Consider the following 22,679-nt stretch of genomic DNA (forward strand, 5'->3'; position numbering starts at 1 on the left):
TACTGTGTTTCTTGTGATTTTCTTTTGTTTTATTTCTCGCAATTTTATTTTTATTTCCTGTGGCTTTCTTTTGTCTCGTGATCTCTTTTATTTTCCATGATTTTCTTTGTTTTATTTCCTGTGATTTCTTTTCATTTTATTTTTCTGTGATTTCCCTTGTTCTGTTTCCAGTGATCTGTTTTGCTCTATTTCTTGCACATTTCCTTTGTTCTGTCACAATTTTATTATTATTACGAGCAACTCCAAGGAGTCCTTAGACTCATCGAGGGAGGCCCAACATCATGTCAAGAACAACTATTCAACATTCACAGAGTATCTATCATACTTCCCTTGAACTCATTTACAGTCATGTCACCCACAACAGACTCTGGCAGCTTATTCCACTCATTTACCACTCAACAAGTAAAAAACCTAGCTCTAACATCCTTGCTAACCACACTCTTACCAAGCTTCCATGGATGGCCCCTAGTCCTCCCACCACCAGTCCTATTCTCAAAAATATCTTCTGGATTAATCTTATAGAAACCCTTCAGTAATTGGCCGGTAAAGGAGGATTGGCCGCTAGAGGGCCAGATGGTCGTATTTTCATGGAGCTCCCGAAAGCTAAGTATAATTTTGAATGAAAATTAGAATATAGGTTAAAATCAAAACGTAATATTGTCTAATTTTGGTAGCTTGTTGTGTCTGTGTGATTTTGGTGTGAATTCCGTTATTTAATTCAGTATTTAACGATACGTTTCGTAGATTTGAGTATGGCGCCAATGCGACGTAAGATAATGGCGTCCAAAAATACGACGCCATTGTTCAAAAACTATAATGTGAGAGAATTTGTCCAATGTGATGTGTGTGGAATGTATGCATTCCCTAATGAGGCTGGAGTTTGGATTGAAAGTGATAGCGGAGGGAGAATGTGAGGAGTTGAAGTATGTGTCAGGTTGTGAGACAGTTATGGTTGAAGAAAGCCAGAATGAGAGTGAAAATAGTAGTTTGATAGGGAATTGCGATGTACAAGATGGCAATGAGAGCGGTGATCTAAGAAAGAGTGAGAGCAACTATACAGAAAGAGAAAATGGTTTGAATGATAAAAAAATGAGGAATTATTTATAGGAAGTGAGATCACTAGGTTGCGCACAGTGATACAAAATGTGCAGCGGCAATTAGAGCACCTGCAAAACTCTTTCCAGAGTGATTCGGCTAACGTAAATAAACAGCGTAAGAGTGGGAGAGTTTCTGAAATGAAGGAAAGAGTGTTGTATGGTGACTTTATTAAGAGGAGTGATAGATGGGAGTGTAACTAAATCGTACTTACCGGGTGCGAAATTTAAGGATGTGAGAGTATTAGAGTGCAAAAACAGAGGTTGAAAGAATTAATAATTGTGGCAGGTACAAATGAATTGAAAGGTGATAAATTTTTTATGAGAGAGGATTTGAAAGTATTGTTAAAGTAGCGAAAGAAAAGAGTGGCAGAGTTAAAATGGTGAGTCTGTTGCTGTGGTATGACAGAGAGGAGTTTAGAAGGAGGGCCATAATCGCAAATGACATTATGCGCAGGTTATGCAGACGGTGTGGTGTGGAATTCGTGGACGTGTAGAATGAGTTTGATGGGTGAAAGGACTTATACAAGATGGGCCTGCATTTGAATGGACTTGGTGTGCGGAGACTGGAAAAAGTGTTGCTGAATGAAGTGAAAATGGATGTGCAGAACCAGGGAAACTCTAACTACCAAGGAGGGGGGGGGAGTGGATATGCAAACATCAGTGAGACAGTTGAGTGTAAAAATGTATATAATGTACCTGAGCCAGCACTAAGGACAAAAAATGGGAATGGGACATTTAGAATAGCACATCAAGATAGGGATGGGACAAAGGGATCACTTCATTTCGTGTATACTAATGCCAGGAGTATTAGGAACAAGAAGGAAGAATTTTTGGCCTTGATTCGCTCTTCCTGGCTGCAGGTTATTGGCATTAGTGAAACATGGCTGACGGAAGATGATATAGTTAGTGGGATAGAATGTGTAGGTTATAGTGTGTTTAGGAGGGACAGAGAGAATAAAATGGGGGAGGGGTGTTATTGATGATAGCTGATGAACTGCAGCCAAGGAGAATTGAAGTTGTATTGCAGGATAGTGAAAGGAGCTCATTTGAGGCTATTTGGTGTGAGATTGAGACTGGCAGAATAAAATATACAGTTGGGTGCTGCTATAGACCAGGTGATGGAATAGATGGTGGAGATAGTATGCATAAACAAATTGATGAAATGAGTGAAAGGAGGGTAATTATTATGTGGGATTTCAACTATGGTAACATTGATTGGAAGGAGGAGAGGACACATGTGAGGAAGGAAATGGATTTTATTCAATTATTAAGGGATAACTATCTGAGACAGCATGTAATTGAAAATACTAGGGGTGTGAGAGTGCTTGACCTGGTAATAGCATCTCACAATTTGACTGTAATGAATATGACCATGTTGCCACCTATTGGTGAGAGTGATCATAAGGTCTTGACCTGGGAGGTGACTAAAGATGTGGAATTTTTGATTAAGACAGGGTATATGTGGACTTACCGTGCTGGCAAGTTTGACAAACTTAGGAGATTGCTTGGATCAGTGCCATGGCATGTACAACTGCAAGGGCTGGACGTCGATAGATCATGGGAAGTGGTCAAGGAGCATTTACAGGAGGTTATGGCTGATTGTATACCTAGGGTCCGAATAGTAGAACAAGTAGGGGTTAAATGGATGAATAACACCATTAAGCTTGAGCTGCAAAAAAAGAAACAACTGTGGAGGGAATTTAAAGAAAGGGGTGATCTGCAGGCACACGAACGAGTGTGGTAAAAACAGCAAAAGCCGATTATGAAAGGAAACTAGCTATGCAAGCAAAAGAGAATCCCAAACAGTTCTTTCAATATGCTGCAAGCAAGAAAAAAACTGTACATGAAAAAATGATTTTAAGGAATGACGATGGTAAGGAGGTAACTGAACCAGTCGATATAGTGGAGTTACTGAGCGCGCGCACTTTGCAAAAGTATATCATCCAGGTGGTGACATTGAAAAAATGAAGGAACCATTAGTTTATACAGGAATTGTGATGAATGAAGTGGAGGTGAATAGTCTATTACAGAACCTTAATGTGAATACACCTGTGGGATTGGATGGTATACCGGCATGGGTCTTACGTGAAGCAGCTAAGAAATTATCAGTGCCCTTGACCATGTTGTTTAATCTGAGTCTCGGGTCTGGTTTAGTCCCGGAGGCATGGGAAGAGGGGAAAATAGTTTCACTGCATAAAGGAGGATCCAAGACTATGGTGGCAAATTACCGACCGATCAGCATATCAGGAGTCATTGTCAAGGTCTTGGAGAAAGTAGTCAAGGGAAAAATACAGGAATGGATTGATGAAAATGAGATACTGTACAGGGGACAGCATGGCTTTGTGAAGGGTAGATCATGCCTCAGTAACTTGCTCAAGTTTTATAACAAGGTGACTGCTGAACTGGATAAGGGAAATGTATTTACAGTGATACTTCTGGATCTGGCAAAGGCGTTTGACAGGATACCACATGGAATTCTAATCTGTAAACTACAACATATGGTAATGGATATAGGGTTGGTGAGAATGATAGGTGGGTGGTTGATGGAGAGATATCAAAGAGTAGTTTATTCAGGAGTAGAGTCCAAAAGACGGCCTGTGACTAGTGGTGTGCCGCAGGGTTCTGTTCTTGGACCACTGCTGTTTAATCTGTTCGTTAACGATATAGGGAAGGATCTAAGTGGAACAGTTCATTTGTTCGCTGATGATGCAAAGTTGGGTAGGGCGATAGTGAATGTAGAAGATGTCAAAGTCTTGCAGGATGACTTAGATTGGAGTTAAAGAGAATGGATGTCAATTTAATGTGACAAAATGTAAGGTTATGCATTTTGGGGTGAAAAAATTAGCAGCAGTATACCACATTGGTGAACTGTACTCCAAGAGATTGATGAGGCCAGGGACTTGGGAGTGTTGGTGGATAGGGAGATGAAGTTTTTTTTTTGGGGGGGGGGGGCACATTGCAAAAGTAGCTAAATCAGCTCATCAACTCACTTGGTTGTTGAAAAATACCTTGACAAGCAGAGACAAGCAAGTTATTGTACCTCTGTACCGAGCCCTGATAAGACCTCATCTCGACTACTGTGCCCAGATTTGGTCATCTCGGTTCCTTCTTGATGGGGAGGAAGTGGAGAGGATCCAGAGGCGAGTGACTAAGATGATAGCAGGTCTATGGAATGAACCATATGAGAACAGGTTGAAGATTTGTGGGTTGCAGAAACTGGTTGATAGGCTTAAAAGGGGAGATATGATTGAGACATTCAAATTGCTGAAAGGATTCTATAGGATTAATTCAGAGGATATTTTTGAGATCAGGACTGGTGGTGGGAGAACTAGGGGGACACCTATGGAAGCTGGGCAAGAGTGTGGTTAGCAGGGGTGTTAGTGCTGGGTTCTTTACTTTTAGAGTGGTAAATGAGTGGAATAAGCTGCCAGAGTCTGTTGTGGGTGCTATGACAGTGAGCGAGTTCAAGGCAAGGTATGATAGATACTGTGAGAATGTCGAATAGTTGTGTGGACATGATGTTTAGGGCCTCCCTCGATGAGTCTAAGGACTCCCTGGAGTAGCACAAAATAATAATAATTTGAATGTCTCAATCATATCATCCCTTTTCTGCCTGTCAACCAATTTTTGCAACCCACAATGTGTGCTCATAAGGTTCATTCCACAGACCTGCCACCATCTTAGTCACTTGTCTCTGGAGCCTCTCCACCCCTTCCCATCAAGAAGAAACCCTGGCGCCCATATCTGGGCATAGTAGTCTAGATGGGGTCTTATCAAGGCTCGATACAGAGGAACAATAACCTCTTTGTCTCTGCTCGTTAAAGTGTTTTTCAGCAACTAAGTGATTTGATGAGCTGATTTTGCAACTTTTGCTCTGTGTCCCCTAAACTTCAGCTCCCTATCCACCAACAGTCCCAAATCCCTGGCCTCGTCAATCTCCTCGAGTAGTACAGTTCCACCAATGTGATATACTGCTGCTAATCTTTTCACCCCAAAATGCAAAACCTTACATTTTCCACATTAAATTGACATCCATTCTCCTTAGCCCAGTCCTCCAAACTATCCAAATCATCCCGCAAAATTTTGACATCCTGAGCATTCACTATTGTTCTACCCAACTTTGCATCATCCACAAACAGATGCACAGTTCCTCTCAGATCCTTTTCTATATCGTTAATGAACAAATTAAACAGTATGGTCCACTCTCTGATATCTCTCCATCATCCACCCTCCTATCCATCTCACCAACCCTATATCCATTCTCATATGCTGCAGTTTACTGATTAGAATTTTCCATGTGGTATCCTATCAAAAGCTTTAGCAAGGTCCAGTAGAATCACTGTAAACCCGTTACCCTTATCCAGTTCAGCCGTCACTGTGTTATGGAACGTGAGCAAGTTACTGAGGCATGATCTATCTACCCTTCACAAAACCATGCTGTCCCCCGTGCAGTATTCCATTTTCATCAATCCAATCTTGTATTTTCCTCTTGACTATTTTCTCCGAAACCTTGACAACAATTCCTGATATGCTGATTGGCCGGTAATTTTGAACAGCAGTCTTGGAACCTCCTTTATGCAGTGGAACTATTTTCCCCTCTTTCTACCCCCTTGGGACTAACCCAGACCCGAGACTCAAATGAAACAAAATGGGTAAAGGCACTGACAATTCTTTAGCCTTCTCGTACGACGAGCTGGTATACCATCCAATCCCGCAGATGAATTGACATTGAGGTTTTGTAATAGACTATTCACCTCCACTTCATTCACCACAATTCCTGTATAAGCTGTTGGTTCTTCCATTTCTGCAATGTCACCACCTGGATGATATACTCTTGCAAAGTGCTCACTCAGTAATTCTACTATATTAACTGATTTGGTTACCTCTCTACCATCGGTATTCTTTAAAATCAATCTGCCATATACATTTTTTCTTTTACTTGCAACATATCGAAAAAACTGTTTCTCTTTGGGATTCTCTTTAGCCTGCATGGTTAATGTTCTTTCATAATCCATTTTTGATTTTCTTACCACACTTATTACCCTTCTGGCCTGGGCTTTATACCGTTCATGTGCCTGCAGGTCACCTTTCTCCTTAAATTCCCTCCACAGTTTCTTTTTTTGCAGCTCAAGCTTAATGATGTTATTCATCCATTTAATCACTACTTGATTTATTATTCAGACTGTAGGTGTATAGTCAGCCATTGCCTCCTGCAAACACTTTTTTACTGCCTCCCATGCACTATCAATATCTAGCCCTTGCAGTTGTACATGTCATGCCATGCCATAGCACTGAACCAATCAAACTCCTAAGCTTGTCATACTTACCAGCCCAATAATTCCACATGTACCCTGTCTTAATTGTAAATTCCACACCTTTAGCCACCTCCCAAGTCAAGACCTTATGATCACTCTCACCAATTGGTGGCAATGTGGCCATATTCATTACAGTCAAGTCCTCAGATGCATTTACTAGGTCAAGCACTCTCTGACCTCTAGTATTTTCCATTACATGCTGTCGCAGATAGTTATCCCTTAATAACCACATAAAATCCAATTGCTTCCTCCCATGTGTCCTCTCCTCCTTCCAATCAATGTTACCATAGTTGAAATCTCCCATAATAATTACCCTCCTTCCACTCATTTCTTCTATTTGCTTATGCATACTATCTTCACCTTCTATTCCATCACCTGGTTTATAGCAGCACCCAATTGTATATTTTGTTCTACTAGCCTAAATCTCACACCTCAAATGTGCTCTTTTCTCTATCCTGCAATTCAACTTCTATTCTCTTTGGCTGCAGCTCATCAGCTATCATCAATAATACTCCTCCCCCCATTTTATTCTCCCTGTCACTCCTGAACACTCTATACCCCTCACATTCAATCCCACTAACTATATCATCTTCAGTCAGCCATGTTTCACTAATGCCAATAACCTGTGGTCTGAAATGGTCTGAAATCATAACCTGTGGTTATGATTTCCATTTTCTTGTTGGCTGAATGTGAAATCATTTGCTAGAAAATTCAGTTTAATTTCATGACGGTTTTGAGCTTTTACTATTATAGTGAGCTTAAGAAAGATTGTCACCAAAGAATTAGGCTTTTTCTTTTGCTCAAGGCATTACTTTACTTTTGAACAGCTATTACTCTATGATGATCAAGCCTATCTCACATATATATGTGAGATAGGCTCACATATATATGTAATACTATCTCACATTTGGGGTGGTGTCTGAAAAAAATATTTTCTGCTCCCTAAAAATACTTGACTCACTGTAGAACTCAACATTCCTTCATAGTGCACCTTGAGACCCACAGAACAAGTTTCTTTCCCTCCTCCATCCCTGCGACTGCCATACTGTGGAACAGTCTTCCCCCTGTTGTGTTCCCAAAGGAATACAATATACAGTCATTTAAATCAAATGTGAACAAGCACCTCCTTTCCCAACCCACTACCCATCATGGTATTAATGTACTATAGGTTGATCAACCAACCTCTCGTGTATGGGCTCAACATTAAAAAAAAAAAAAAAAAAAAGAACAGAGCTATTTTTTAGGTTGATTAGTGGCACATCCTTCACTAGTTTGCTCTACTCTGTTTCACAAAATGTTTGGTTTCTGCTGCTTGCATTTTCTACAAATATTTCTATGTCACTACTCATAAGAATTAGCATTCATAATTCTCCTGCTGTTCTCTAAATCTGTTAAAACATATTTCACAGGTGAGCAGAATTTGAATTCAACTTCTGCTCTCCTGCACCTTTACCTCTCCCTCATCCAGATGATGCTGCTGCTGTTACCTCACCTAAAGATGAACCCTTTTTTTCCCAGCATTGCTCTTTTCCTTGAACTCCTGCAATGATTATCAAGGGAAATTTCTTCCTACCATACTGGAATCTGAGCACTGAATGCCGCCTGTAGTTTTTCGATGAAAGGACATTCAAAAATTACTAAATTACTTGGACACTAAAAAGTCTTCTGGTCCTGATGACATTTCTCCACTTGTTCTTGAACATTGTTCTCCACAACTAATATTGGTCCTATATTATGTCTACAATCTATTATACATAACTGGTACTTATCCCAGTGTGTGGAAACAATCAACATGTCCAGTGGAAAGGTTCAGAGAAACTTGTGCTGTTACTCTTGATTTCCAGAGCTTTTGATTGTGTCTGACATCAGACCTTCTAAACAATTGTCATTCTTTGGTCTATGTACCATCCTCTCCAATTGGGTTTGTAGTTTTTCTCTGGTTTCCTCTGGTTTGGTTTTCTCTGGTCATGATTGATGGCTTCATCTATGCAAGCTTCACCACAAATGCAGCAGTACCTAAGGTTTCTGTCCTCTCAACTACCCCTATTAATCCTATCCACAGCTTTGCAAATGATAGCACTCTCCATCCTATTTATTTAACAACCCGTGTAGTGCGCAAGTATCACATCAAAGTCTTCTACAACTAGTGTTTTAAACATTGATCTATGTACTAGTACTATTATTCAGTGCTGCAAGGAGACCCTGGTCACATTCACTGCCACCAAAACATAGTCTTGCCTCTTCTTTCTCCAAAAGAGATCTCAGCTCACATTCCCTTACTCTCAGTAATACACAAATCACCAGAAAAGATCAAATCTCCCTTCTCGGACTAACATTCATCTCCAATCTCTCTCTCCTGTCACAAATAGATCACATCAATAGCTTCTTCAGCATCCAAAAAACTAGACATTCTCTTTCATTTAAAATTTTTTTTTACACCTAACCCACTTTTAATTATATACAAATCCAAAATCTGCCCATGCATAAAATACTGCTCTCATGTTTGGCATAGAATACCTAAAACTTCTCTATACCAAACATGTGAGCCGTATTTTCTTTATGCTGTCCAGAGGAGAGCAATTTGACTCATTAGATGATCCCTCTCTTACAGATTCACTTCGACCTTTATCTCATACATGCAGTACTGTGTCAGTTTTACAGGTACCTCAATGGCCATTGCTCTTCTGAGCTGGCACCTACCATTCCTCAGTTTTCTGTTGCACCTGTTAGTACAAGAGCAAAAGCTGTCCAGAACCCTTTTACCATGCAACTGCAAACACACTGAACCTACTTCTCCTCTTCCTTTTTTATTCTGTCCACCTCCATCCTTTGCAACAGCCCTACTGCAAGAAGTATTTTCAAACAACTACAACATGCAACTTTTAAAAAAAAAAGTCGATGAAATGAACATCTGAGTTCTCACCCACATCTCAGCCATGGCACTGAGGTGCTTATAGGTCCTTCAGCCTCTCATGTATGGGTTCAGTATTTAAAAAAAAAAAAAAAAAATTAACTCTTGCTGTAGTAAACACTATTATAACACACCTTCTCACTATGACAAACTATCAGTGTCAACATTGTTTCATAGGTACAGTGCTGGGCTAAAAGAAATTCGTTATAGCAAATCTTTGTTGTTGTTATTTTCCATCAAGTCGTTTTCAACTCCTGGTGATTCTATAAACATACATTCTCCATTCAGATCTGTCCCTGGCCTTATCTTTCAGAATTTCCAAGTGTATTCCAGATTCTTCTTTAACTCTATCCACTCCACCTAATTCTTGGTCTTCCTCTTCTCCTGCTTCCATCAACTTTAGCAATCATCATCATCTTCTCCAGACTGTCATTTGCTCGCATAATATGTCTGAAGTATGACAATTTATGCTTGATGATCATAGCTTCGAGGAGGCAATCTGGCTTTATTCTGTCTATCACTGATTTATTGGTTTGCTTTACAATTCATGGTATTCTTAGTAAGCATCTCCAAACCCATAATTCCAATGCATCTATCTTCCTTCTTTCGCTCTTTCTCAGGGTCCAACTTTGACATCCACAGGGAATACCATTGCTTTCGCGATTCTGATTTTTGTTGCAAGGCTAATATCTTTAAAGATCTTGCTAAAATTTATCATTGCTTTCTTTCTGAGTAATAATCTTCTAACTTCTTCAGTACAGTAACCATCTTGATCAATTCGGGATCCTAGGAGCACAAAAATGTTAACTGCTTCTATTTTCTCCCCATCTACTTCAAAATCATTAAATTCACATGTTGCCATTACTTTTGTCTTTTTGAGGTTCAGTTTAAGACCATATTTAGCATTTTCTTCTTTAACTTTCATAATAAGTTCTTCCAAATCTTTGCATTCTGCTAGAGGTGGTATTATCAGCATACCTCAAATTATTAATATTTCTTCCACCAATTTTGATTCCAACTGAAGACCCCCCCCCCCCAGCCCTGCCATTCGTAAAATGTATTCGCTGTACAAGTTAAACAGGTATGGAGGTGGATAGCAAACCTATCCACCTATAAAAAAAAATATTTTTGCCCCTTATGACCTTACTGTAGTGACACTTGACTCTATTATGCTCATTTTATTAATAAAAAATTATGGACAAATTTAGGAAAACTCAAGTATTTGTTATTCATATTGATTCCCACCCACCCCATCTTTTTTCACTCTGAGTTTCTTTATAGCAGATATGGACTGACAATGACGCAGGGTTTGCTACATCACCCTGACATCACTGTTCCGGGCATATTGAAACTACCTGGGCTTTATTTCTTTTCTGTTTAGACATGATGGCAGTTTTTATAGAATAGTGGCAGAGTTTATGGACTGGGCCACCAGAACCACCCAACCCCCAATATGAATAATAATAAATCTAGTTTAATCCTTTATCCAAGTGTGAGCAAACAAAGTTTGCATCTCAAAGTATCTTCAGGACTGGGTTAAGGTGGTACAACACCAGGGCACTCCTTGCAAAGGTGGAGCAAGCTACCAACACTCCTATCTCAGTATCTCCCATAATGCAAAACACATCTCCTTGCGGATATGTCTAATGTTATGCATTAAGGGAATGGCCACAACCCAGACTAGTTTCGACCTTTATTGAGGTCTCTTCAGTGGGAGCCAGGCCCAAGTGGAGATACCAGGCAGAAGTATTAGCAGGTCATCTCTACTTATAGGAGTTGCCAAATGGTGTGCCAGACTTTTTTAATAAATTACTCTGGATTTAGAGAAAGATGTTGAAAGTTTATTTTTCACTTGGTTAGAGTATAATAAATTTAGTTTAATCCTTTATCCAAGTGTGAGCAAACAAAGTTTGCACCTGAAAGTATCTTCAGGACTGGGGTAAGGTGGTACAACACCAGGGCACTCCTTGCAAAGGTGGAGCAAGCTACCAACACTCCTATAGGTAGAGATGACCTGCTAATGCTTCTGCCTAGTATCTCCACTTGGGCCTGGCTCCCACTGAAGAGACCCCAATAAAGGTTGAAACTAGTCTGGGTTGTGGCCCTTCCCTTAATGCATAACATTAGACATATCTGCAAGGAGATGTGTTTTGCATTATGGGAGATACTGAGATAGGACTGTTGGTAGCTTGCTCCACCTTTGCAAGGAGTTCCCTGGTGTTGTACCACCTTACCCCAGTCCTGAAGATACTTTCAGGCACAAACTTTGTTTGCTCACACTTGGATAAAGGATTAAACTAAATTTATTATACTCTAACCAAGTGAAAAATAAACTTTCAACATCCCCAATATGAATGGAGGACCACAACTATCGTTGGTTAGTGGGTCCCATGGACCTAGCTGGGAGGCCTACACAGTAGTGCCACCGTTCATTCTCCTCATCCACCCCTTCAGTGGTGGATGAGGGATGGGGGATGATCGGTGCACCGTGACAGCCCAGCAACCAGCTCTTTTCACATACGCTGATATTAATGAACTACTATCATTATTAAGTCTAGAAGGAACTTCATTTTTGCAGATTTTGTATGATGATTAGGTCAGCATGGTAGAAGTAGGAGTGTTGTCGCATGTTCAAGTTGAGTATATATGACAGTCATGTTGGAGGCTTGATAGCACTGGGAAAGAATTAAAAGCATTGCTTAATTCTTCCAATATATCATTTCAGTCGGTGACATTTTCAGAGAGTACAATATAAACTTGTAACACACACAGATGCACAAAGGCAACACTCAGTGAAACTTGGGAAGAGAAGACTAGATTCCTAACTAGGTGGGTACCCCTTCTGTGAGTGCCTTATATGGAGGCTTCAGTTGTAATCTGTGGTCTTAGAGGATTAATGTTTCTCATATTTTGGGAAGTTTTATGCATCTTTATTTATTTACATATGTTGGTTTTTGAAAGCAATACAAAATTGCATAAAACTTCCCAAAATATGGGAACAGTTAAGATCCCATATTACAACTGAAGCTTTTAGCAGCCATCCACAGATGGTATCTCGCCACTAGTTAGAACTAATATTTTGCCCATTAGTTGCACTTAGTTTTGTATTGTGTGTGTGTTCTGTGTATTAGAAGTTTATATTGTACTGTGATGGAGATGAAATATCAATTAAACAACATCTTCACTCTTTTCCCAGTGCTGATTTACTTCATTAAGCTTCTAACATGTGATAAATATTAGAATTTCAAGTGACCCTGGTCAATTGTAAAAGAAAGACAGGATTTAAAAATATTAAGTTATCCCAGAGGATCATAATACCGAAGTTTCTGTATAAGCTCTTTTAACTTTTTTAGTCCCATTTTATTGTTATAATATATATAGTTTGAAATATTTCAATCTTGTTAACATTTCTGTCATGAAATTCTAATTACTCAAACCAGTGAATTCAGTCTGTTTAGATAGAAATCATTCATGTGAATTCTGAAACATGAATATCATTCATGTTTCAGAATTTCACTGAATTATATTTTCTGTTGATTTTCTGTTATATATGTTTTATATATTATAAAAGGATGTTTTTCTTCTCAGGTGGTACAGCAAATGTCTTAGTTGGGCAGCCTTTAGATACAATAAAGGTAAAGATGCAAACATTTCCTCATTTGTACAGAAGCAGTATTTACTGTTTTAAACAGACTTTGATGAAAGAAAAACTGAGAGGCTTCTATGCAGGCACAGTACCTGCACTTATGGCAAATATATCTGAGAATTCTGTCCTTTTTTGTGGTTATGGAATTTGTCAGAAAGTGGTCCAGTTTGTATTGCAAAAGAAAACAGTCGAAGACTTAAATCCCTTAGAAAATGCCACAGCTGGATTTTTGGCAGCTTTTTTCTCATCTTTCGCTCTTTGTCCAACAGAACTTGTAAAGTGTCAATTACAAGCAATGAGAGAGAAAAGTCTTCTAACATCAGAAATGGAACCACTGAAAATGTAAGTATTGCCTCAATAAATAAATTAAAAACAAAAAAAACTTTAATCTTCTTCTATCTACTGTTGGGCCTACTGGTCTGTTTCAGAGCTATCTTAAGCCCTTCTAAGTCATACCCATCCTGAGGATAAGGTGACTAGTCCTATGCCTCCTGGTATATTCTATGGCTGTAGCTGTGTGTGTTCACCGGGCCAGTTTGCCTGCTTGCGGGATGAAAAACGCCAGATAAATTGGCGGAAAAAACTACTGCCCGCGCCCAAGACCGGTTAGCTTGGCTATGGCTGAGGAAGATCCTCAAATTCCTCAAATTCGATTCAATGGGAATCGAACCTGGGACACTCCTTCCCCCAGTCATATAGTTGCGAAGTGCAAAGTCACTAGGCTAACCGTACAGACACCTTCAGCTGAAAAGCCCTTAATAATGTTTCTCATATAATAAATTTAGTTTAATCCTTTATCCAAGCGTGAGCAAACAAAGTTTGCGCCTGAAAGTATCTTCAGGACTGTAAGGTGATACAACATCAACACCAGGCAACTCGTTGCAAAGGTGGAGCAAGATAACATCACTCCTATCTCAGTATCTCCCATAATGCAAAACACATCTCCTTGCAGATATGTCTAATGTTATGCATTAAGGGAAAGGCCACTACCCAGACTAGTTTCGACCTTTATTGAAGTCTCTTCAGTGGGAGCCAGGCCCAAGTGGAGATACCAGGCAGACACATTAGCAAGGTCATCTCTATTTATTTCAGGACTGGGGTAAGGTGGTACAACACCTTACCCGAGTCCTGAAGATACTTTCAGGTGAAAACTTTGTTTGCTCACACTTAGATAAAGGATTAAACTAAATTTATTATAGCCTAACCAAGTGAAAAATAAACTTTCAGCATCTTTCTCTAAATCTAGAGTAATTTATTAAAAAGGTGGCACACCGTTTGGCAACTCCTATAGGTAGAGATAACCTTGCTAATGTCTCTGCCTAGTATCTCCACTTGGGCCTGGCTCCCGCTGAAGAGACCTCAATAAATGTCGAAACTAGTCTGGGTAGTGGCCCTTCCCTTAATGCACGACATTAGACATATCTGCAAGGAGATATGTTTTGCATTATGGGAGATACTGAGATAGGAGTGATGTTAGCTTGCTCCACCTTTGCAACGAGTTTCCCGGTGTTGTACCACCTTACCCCAGTCCTGAAGATACTTTCAGGCGCAAACTTTGTTTGCTCACACTTGGATAAAGGATTAAACTAAATTTATTATACTCTAACCAAGTGAAAAATAAACTTTCAACATGTTTCTCATATCTTTAGATATGATTTGAATTTGGGTCTTTCAAAACAAAAGTATTGTCGCTACCATCTGCAACTATATGTTTACTTTTGTAAATTTCTAAATAAAATTATGTTTGTGATGCATGTTTTTATGCTGAAAAGCCTGCAACTTACAATCAAAAGAAAGTGGAGGAGAACAAAAGGCGTGCCGAATTTGAAACTTAAGATGAAAGATTCATACCGATTCTTTGGGGGTTGCCAAACTTCATGCGAGGTCTCAGAGAAGGCCTAATAAAATGGGACTGAAGCAAACAGAAGGGGTACCGGTTCCAGAATTGCTGTCAGAGAGGTTTCTCATATCTTTAGATATGATTTGAATTTGGGTCTTTCAAAACAAAAGTATTGTCGCTACCATCTGCAACTATATGTTTACTTTTGTAAATTTCTAAATAAAATTATGTTTGTGATGCATGTTTTTATGCTGAAAAGCCTGCAACTTACAATCAAAAGAAAGTGGAGGAGAACAAAAGGCGTGCCGAATTTGAAACTTAAGATGAAAGATTCATACCGATTCTTTGGGGGTTGCCAAACTTCATGCGAGGTCTCAGAGAGGGCCTAATAAAATGGGACTGAAGCAAACAGAAGGGGTACCGGTTCCAGAATTGCTGTCAGAGAGGTTTCTCATATCTTTAGATATGATTTGAATTTGGGTCTTTCAAAACAAAAGTATTGTCGCTACCATCTGCAACTATATGTTTACTTTTGTAAATTTCTAAATAAAATTATGTTTGTGATGCATGTTTTTATGCTGAAAAGCCTGCAACTTACAATCAAAAGAAAGTGGAGGAGAACAAAAGGCGTGCCGAATTTGAAACTTAAGATGAAAGATTCATACCGATTCTTTGGGGGTTGCCAAACTTCATGCGAGGTCTCAGAGAAGGCCTAATAAAATGGGACTGAAGCAAACAGAAGGGGTACCGGTTCCAGAATTGCTGTCAGAGAGGAGGCTGCCCGGCCCAGAGTTGCCGTCAGAGAGACTGCCCGGATCCACGGTGCTTGAGAGAGGAGTTTCCCGCTTCCAGAAAGGAGCTTCTCGGTTTGAGACATCACTAGAGAGAGAGAGAGAGACTACTTCTAGGCTGCAGACAAGGTTTCAAATTGCTGAAAGGAAGAATTCCAATTGCTGGATTAAAGTTTCCAGGCCAGGTTAATGTCAGACATTCACCAGTGTGTTGCGTTTTCATTACAATTTGATTAATCAAATGACTTCACTGATATATTGCTCAGTTAATGGTATTTATTCACATGCTATTTCAAGATTATTCAAGTAAAGAAGAACTTTTGAAATGAAAATTATACCATTATTGGGAAGGACTTAGGGGAGAAGACATTTTTTTGATATTTGTGAAACAACACAAACTTCCGCTTTGTAAACTTGTGTCTATTACTACTGATGGTGCTCTGAAATGATAGTTAATAAATCAGGCTTCATTTCATTATGTAAAAACGATGACAAATATCCAGATTTTTTAACGTACCACTGTATTATTCACCATCAAGTACTGTGTAGTAAAAGATTAAACGCAAAAGATGTTTTGGATGTTACATTTAAAATTGTAAATTCTGTTCAAGGAAAAGCCCTGCAACAGCGATTATTTAAATTACAGGCAGATGATGATAGGGAACTTCTGTTGTACAATAATGTTCGCTGGCTCAGCAGAAGTCAGTTTTTAGAAAGATTTCTTGTATTAATTAACAATATAAAATCTTTCTTGATGAAAAAGGAGATATTTATCCACAATAGAGTGATAAAAGATGGTTGTTACACTTATCATTTTTAGTAGATTTCTGTACGAAATTAAGCAATTTAAATTTATAGTTACAAGGTAGAGATAAAAATTTAATTGACATGTTAAGTTCAATAAAAACTTTCCAACAATACTTACTTTTATTAAAGAAAAATATAAATGATCACGAATTTAGACATCTCCCATATTTATTAAAATTTTTTTGTGCATACTTCCAAATGACTTCATTGTTTATTGATTTTAAATGTAAACTATTCTGAATGTTTATTATCTCAAGTTCTATTTCAGCTTGGTTTATATCAAACAGCCCACTAATTTTATTTGAAATTTCTGTGATGTTCAAGTTTTCTTCAAATGAATTATTGGTAAACGATACAATCATTTCAGTTTTATTAAAATCTTTAAATCTTGAATTTATTTCTTCCTCACTAATTCTATTTCACGAATAAATTCTTTTAAATCATAGCGAAGCATTTCTTGATTTTGTTCAAAAAATTTTAATAAATATGGGAGATGTCTAAATTCGCGATCATTTATATTTTTCTTTAATAAAAGTAAGTATTGTTAAAAGTAAGTAAGTATTGTACGAAAAATATAAATGATCGCGAATTTAGACATCTCCCATATTTATTAAAATTTTTTGAACAAAATCAAGAAATGCTTCGCTATGATTTAAAAGAATTTATTCGTGAAATAGAATTAGTGAGGAAGAAATAAATTCAAGATTTAAAGATTTTAATAAAACTGAAATGATTGTATTGTTTACCAATAATTCATTTCAAGAAAACTTGAACATCACAGAAATTTCAAATAAAATTAGTGGGCTGTTTGATATAAACCAAGCTGAAATAGAACTTGAGATAATAAACATTCAGAATAGTTTACATTTAAAATCAATAAACAATGAAGTCATTTGGAAGTATGCACATGAAAAATTCCCAATATTAACTGATATTGCGCGAAAAATTCTGTCATGTTTTGGATCGACATACTCGTCAGAATGTGCTTTTTCAAAGATGAACGTCATAAAAAATCAATTACGAAAAAAATTACAAATGATCATTTGGATGATTGTCTGCGATTGGCCGCTTCTTCATATCAACTTGACTATGAAAATATTGCGAGGGCCAAACAATGCCAAATTTCACATTAACTTTTTTTTTTTTAATCAACCAGCATTTCCTGTAACTTGTGAGTTTGTAATCAATCTGTTGCTTTTTCTAACTTTGGTTTTCCAAAATGGAGAAATATTTTATCCCAATATATATATATATTTTTTTTTTGTATTAAAATAATTAAAAGTGATAAATAAATTTTTAAATACACAAAGTTTTTAGTTGTGCATTTTTTTCAGTTGTTTATTTGTACGTAATCAGATATCAGGTTGGGGGGAACATGATCTAGATAAGAGAGTAGATTGCCGAATAACTTTGTATAGAGAAGTAGCTCGCATAGTAAAAAGGGTGATCTTGCTACAAACTGAAAACAAGAACATACCTAGAAAACATAAATACCTAAAAGAAATATAATGGAAAAATCTGGCACTGGTTACACACAAAAGCATCAGGAAAAAAGTCAAAGAAAACAAGACTCCTAATTATTATTATTATTTTTTTTTAAATGTATATGTTAAATAGTTCGCTGGAAGATGAAGTAAAATACAATAGGAAAAGAGCAATAGCAAAAAAGAGAGACAAGAAAACTATAGAAAAAGTTTGGCATAATTATATTAGTAAATTAGGAGAAGAAATATAGAAACCACAACCCAAAATCTGTGAAACAAAAAAAAAAAAAGTTCTAACATAAAAAAAACAATAGATATTGGAGAGATAGATGAGGACCAATGAATAGATTACTATTATAAACTTTGGAAAATAGAGATTTGAAGCTTAAAATTTGAACCAGTCCACATTCACTTTCTTCTTCTTCTTCAGAGCATTTAGAACTTCCACTTTGTAGATATTTTGGGCTCACTCAATTATAGTATGCTCAGGTTCAGCTATTTGTGAAATAAAAAATTTTCAATTTTGGTATATCTGTTCTAAATAAAAGACAAATTCAGGAAACTTTTGTTAGTGTAACTAGTTTCCACATGAATATGGGAGTTAATTTATTAATTAGAATTTGCTTTAATTAGAATACCTGTAAATTATTTTTAGTTGATGCTTTTTAATCAGATTAACATTTTAAAATCATAAATGAGATGCACTTCTTAAATATCACTATGTGCAGTTATTATTTCAGCATCTTCCCTGTTCCGAGACTCAAATTATTCAGTTCAGTTCATTCAATTCTTATGCTTGTGTATCAACTCCAGTACTTCCTCCTCATACACATGAATTTTTTCATACAGTGAAGAGTAGTGTTGAGTTCAATGTTCCATATACCAGGTTGATAGCTTTTAGCAGAATGGCTACTCATTAGTTGAACAATCACTTCTGCATCAGTCACTTATACAATCTGCATTCAGTAGATTTATTCTTTCAAAGTCATTCTTTCTTTTACTTGCAGCATAACGATAAAATCCTCTTGGTTTGTCTTTGATTTGCAGAGCTGGTTTCTTTTCATATTCTGACAGTTTTCTGCACAACACTTGTGACTCTTCCTGCCTGCTTCTTATAATTATCATAACTGATATCTTCCTTATGCACATGGTATGCCTTCCAGATCATCTTTTTCTTAGGAATCTCTTGCTTAATTAGATTACACATTAATTTCACTCCTACTCTATTTATTCTTTGAACTCTAGGGCACCTTCTGATATTGCATCGTTGAAGTATTTTTTAAACACTTCCCACGTACTGTTGTCCTAATTTCCTACTTTGCAGTTCAGCATGTAATCAAATATTTCAAAGTAAATGAAATAAATAAACAAAAAATTATGCCAACAATAGTTATCAAAAAGAGCACACTAAGAATGTATAATATTTTATCAGAGCTATCATTATTATAATTATGGACAATAAGAGAAAGAGGTAAGAAAAGAATCATTACAGCAGAAATATATGAGAAGAACAGCAGATTATACAAGACTAGATAAAAAAAAAAAAAAGAAAGAAAGAGAAATGAAGACATACTGGAAACACTAAACCAAACACTAATATTGGAAACCATAGAAAAATACAGAATGAAATGGAAAGAGCATCTATAACAAATGACATAGAATATCCAGGAAAATGATGAACTACAAACCAAAAGGTCATAGAAACAGGGTCAGCCTGATGAAACACTGAGCTGAGACTGAAACAGCCATCTGCCCTAGATTTAAGAGGAAGAAGAAGACAATGTGTTATAAGATTTGGCATGTCGCTTTAATTTAAATCCCCTTTTCAGCATTTTATTTATTTCATCTGTTCTAGCACCTATTAACCAATCATTGGTCTTTCACAACAAGAATAACTTCATCATTTTGCTCTCTTAATGTATTGAAGTACTCAGGAGTTGTTGAGTTTTGGATAGGGATTATGGAACCAAATGCCTCTTTGAGTTTCCAAAGACTCACTCTTCTAGAATCTTTGATTTGTTTAACTAATTTTAGTTAAACAAATCAAATCAAATTTAGCAGAACTGACACAGATTCTTTACATTTCCTGTCATTTTGGTACTGTTCTACTGCTAGGCCTCGACTTGTATCATGGTTTTTTAACAGTGCTGTCTAGTTTTAAAGTCAGTAAATGGTTTATTGAATTTAAGTATATAATAGGCTGTATATTAAGCACTTAAAATGTTCAAACATTTCAGAATTCACCTTTCCTTGGTAAGTAGTTAGAGGTGTGATTTCTGACCAAGTCCATGTCACAGTATTTTTTGTGAGAACTGGATGCTTCATGAAACCTCTAAATGTCTTTACTTTGAAAGGTCTTCAAAAACCTCATAGTAATCTGGTGTCTGTCAGAAGCCCAGGATGTTTTCCTGTATACATTACAAATGCAATTTTGTCTTCCTAGCACAGGCATTGAATTCCTTGAGCCGTTTGTCTTGGAAAGCATGTCTTCCTTAATTGTTTTGACTTGAACAACAGAAGTATTTTTCTGTGATGTTTTTAATACTTTCTGTTCCTTGTAGTTTGCCTAGCTTTGCACCATTTTGCAAAACTTAAGTGTAGTTTGTGTTTTAAATAATGAAAGATAGATTTATATAAATTATCCAAAAATTCATGAAAACAACAAGAAAGTAGATAGCACTTTCTGTGGAGATGCTCACTTTTCACAGTATAGTTAAGTGGTCGATATCGACCCCCAGGGGGCAATATAACATTGTTAGGGGTCGATAGAACTATATAAGACATCATTGTATGGGTAATATTTAATTCAGTTAACTTGGATTGCCTCCATCCTGCATGACAAAGCAATTAAGAGTGAATCGTGGGAACAGTGACACGAATAGGACCTGTAAGATGGAGCAAAGTCATGAAAATAGTTACGGAGACCAATCAAGTAGGCCAAAATGACGTATTTACCAATAAACGAATGTCGGTGGGTCCAGCCTGGCGGGAGCGAGATTGCAACATGTGCGCGGTTGCTTATTTCTTTATACTTACACGTATCAGTCTCATTTTTGGCGATCGACATATAATTATGCGTTAATGTTTTAAAATTCATCAACATACATATTATAATTCAATCGTTATTCATTCACAAACTAAACTTCTCTATGTTGAAGAGTTGAACAGGGCTGGTAGTTTGTACATCCTATAGAAATACGTGAGTAGGTATATTATTTAGACTTATTACTTATCGTATTACGTTACTTATTAAGAAACGAAACGAGACCTATGTGTGTGAAAAAACTTTTAGTAACGATGCAATGAAACCAGCAAAAATGAAAGATCATCTGCAAATACTGTTTGAAACTTATTAAATTTGAACCCAATATTGCTAATCTTGTCAAGAGTCACGAAGCACACCCTTCACATTGACAACGTTAGTAAATTGCATACTAAGTTAGTAAAAGCCTTATTTTCATATATATAAGGAAGATTGTATTATTGTTATTTTTTTATCTAAATTAAATTTTATATTTTATATATTATTTATCCCTCCTATGAAATATGTAATGTTAAGAAGGATGTCAAAAACAAAAATGTATCCTTTTGACATTAAGCCAATATAATAATATATACTATATTATACATACAATAAACACTGTAACTATAAAATAAACAATCTAAAAACTCACATAAGCGTCTTTTTTGCTTGTCCTATTATAATTGCTTAATAGTAAAATAGAGGGGGTCGATAAAAAGTCAAGAAACTCTTGAGGGGGGTCGACGGCCAAAGAAGTTTGGCGACCCCTGGTATAGTCAGTCACAATGATCTGGTTAAAACTTGTCTTTACAAGATAATTGTATTTTTTAAATACAGTATTAAAAATGCCTTTGCATTTATGTAAAATGTTCAAGTATGTAATTACATTATTCTAATTCATTTTGTGAATAAAAGCCAATACTATATTACTACAGCACATCTACCTAAAGGTTCACGATGTTGGAAAAATAAGATGAAAGATGTACTACAGTATTTGATTAAATTGTCAAATTTTTAATTTTGTTTGTGGTAGATTTTTGTCGACGATATCCTTCATAACACTTGAATCAACCTCAGTCAGGCGACTGGCGCATCACTGACGTTGAAATCTCCAGAACGGGATTTGGCAAACCACTTTTGGCATATGCGTTCTGTTAAGGCACCATCCCCATATACGCTGCATATTTTTTATGGGCCTCTGCAGCTTGTTTGCTTTTTTGAAATAAAAAAGCAAAATATGCCGGTAATGTGACATCATTTCCTTCCATTTCTAAAAATATGTTACATGCAAGTGAAGTAGGCTGAATGAAAATTCACTGAAAGGTTATGTTAAATGTTGCCATTCAACTGCACAATAGCATTGGTAGTACCAATTTGTTGTACTACCAATAACATGGTAGTACAACAATAGCAACAAGCGAAATGCCGTAAACTTGTACTAACGCATAACCGAACAAACTTATTTGCCATCCCAATAGCTTGCGCGCTGATACGTCTATTTTTGTGCAGGAAGCGTGTAGCCAATAGCAACAGAACTTGCACAATATATCCTTTTATAATCAGTGACATCAATTTTACAGCTGTCCACTTTGTAGGTTTGTCGGCTATTGACGATGCAGCACCGCAGCACCATGAGACATGAGGTGCTCGTTCGTCATTGGCTTTTGTTGCTGCAATCTTTGCTTCATACAGTAGGCATAGTGGGCACTTACACATATCTGATTTTTAACTGGAAAGATAACTGATTTAATGCACTGCAAGTTAGG

General features: G+C 37.0%; 1 protein-coding gene across 1 annotated transcript in view; it reads left to right on the forward strand.

The window, feature by feature from the left end:
* LOC150104789 (mitochondrial ornithine transporter 1-like) overlaps positions 1-22,679 on the forward strand; it is a 182,388-nt gene that overhangs the window by 65,754 nt on the left and 93,955 nt on the right. Inside the window, exon 3 of the mRNA XM_090395966.1 lies at positions 12,912-13,311. Coding sequence (XP_090252092.1) covers positions 12,912-13,311 — 400 coding nt within the window. The remainder of the gene's footprint in view (positions 1-12,911; positions 13,312-22,679) is intronic.

Source organism: Typopeltis vanoorti, chromosome 7 (genome assembly GCF_054136105.1).
Source record: "Typopeltis vanoorti isolate ZY-2024b chromosome 7, IOZ_Tvanoo_1.0, whole genome shotgun sequence".
Classification (NCBI taxonomy): domain Eukaryota; kingdom Metazoa; phylum Arthropoda; class Arachnida; order Uropygi; family Thelyphonidae; genus Typopeltis; species Typopeltis vanoorti.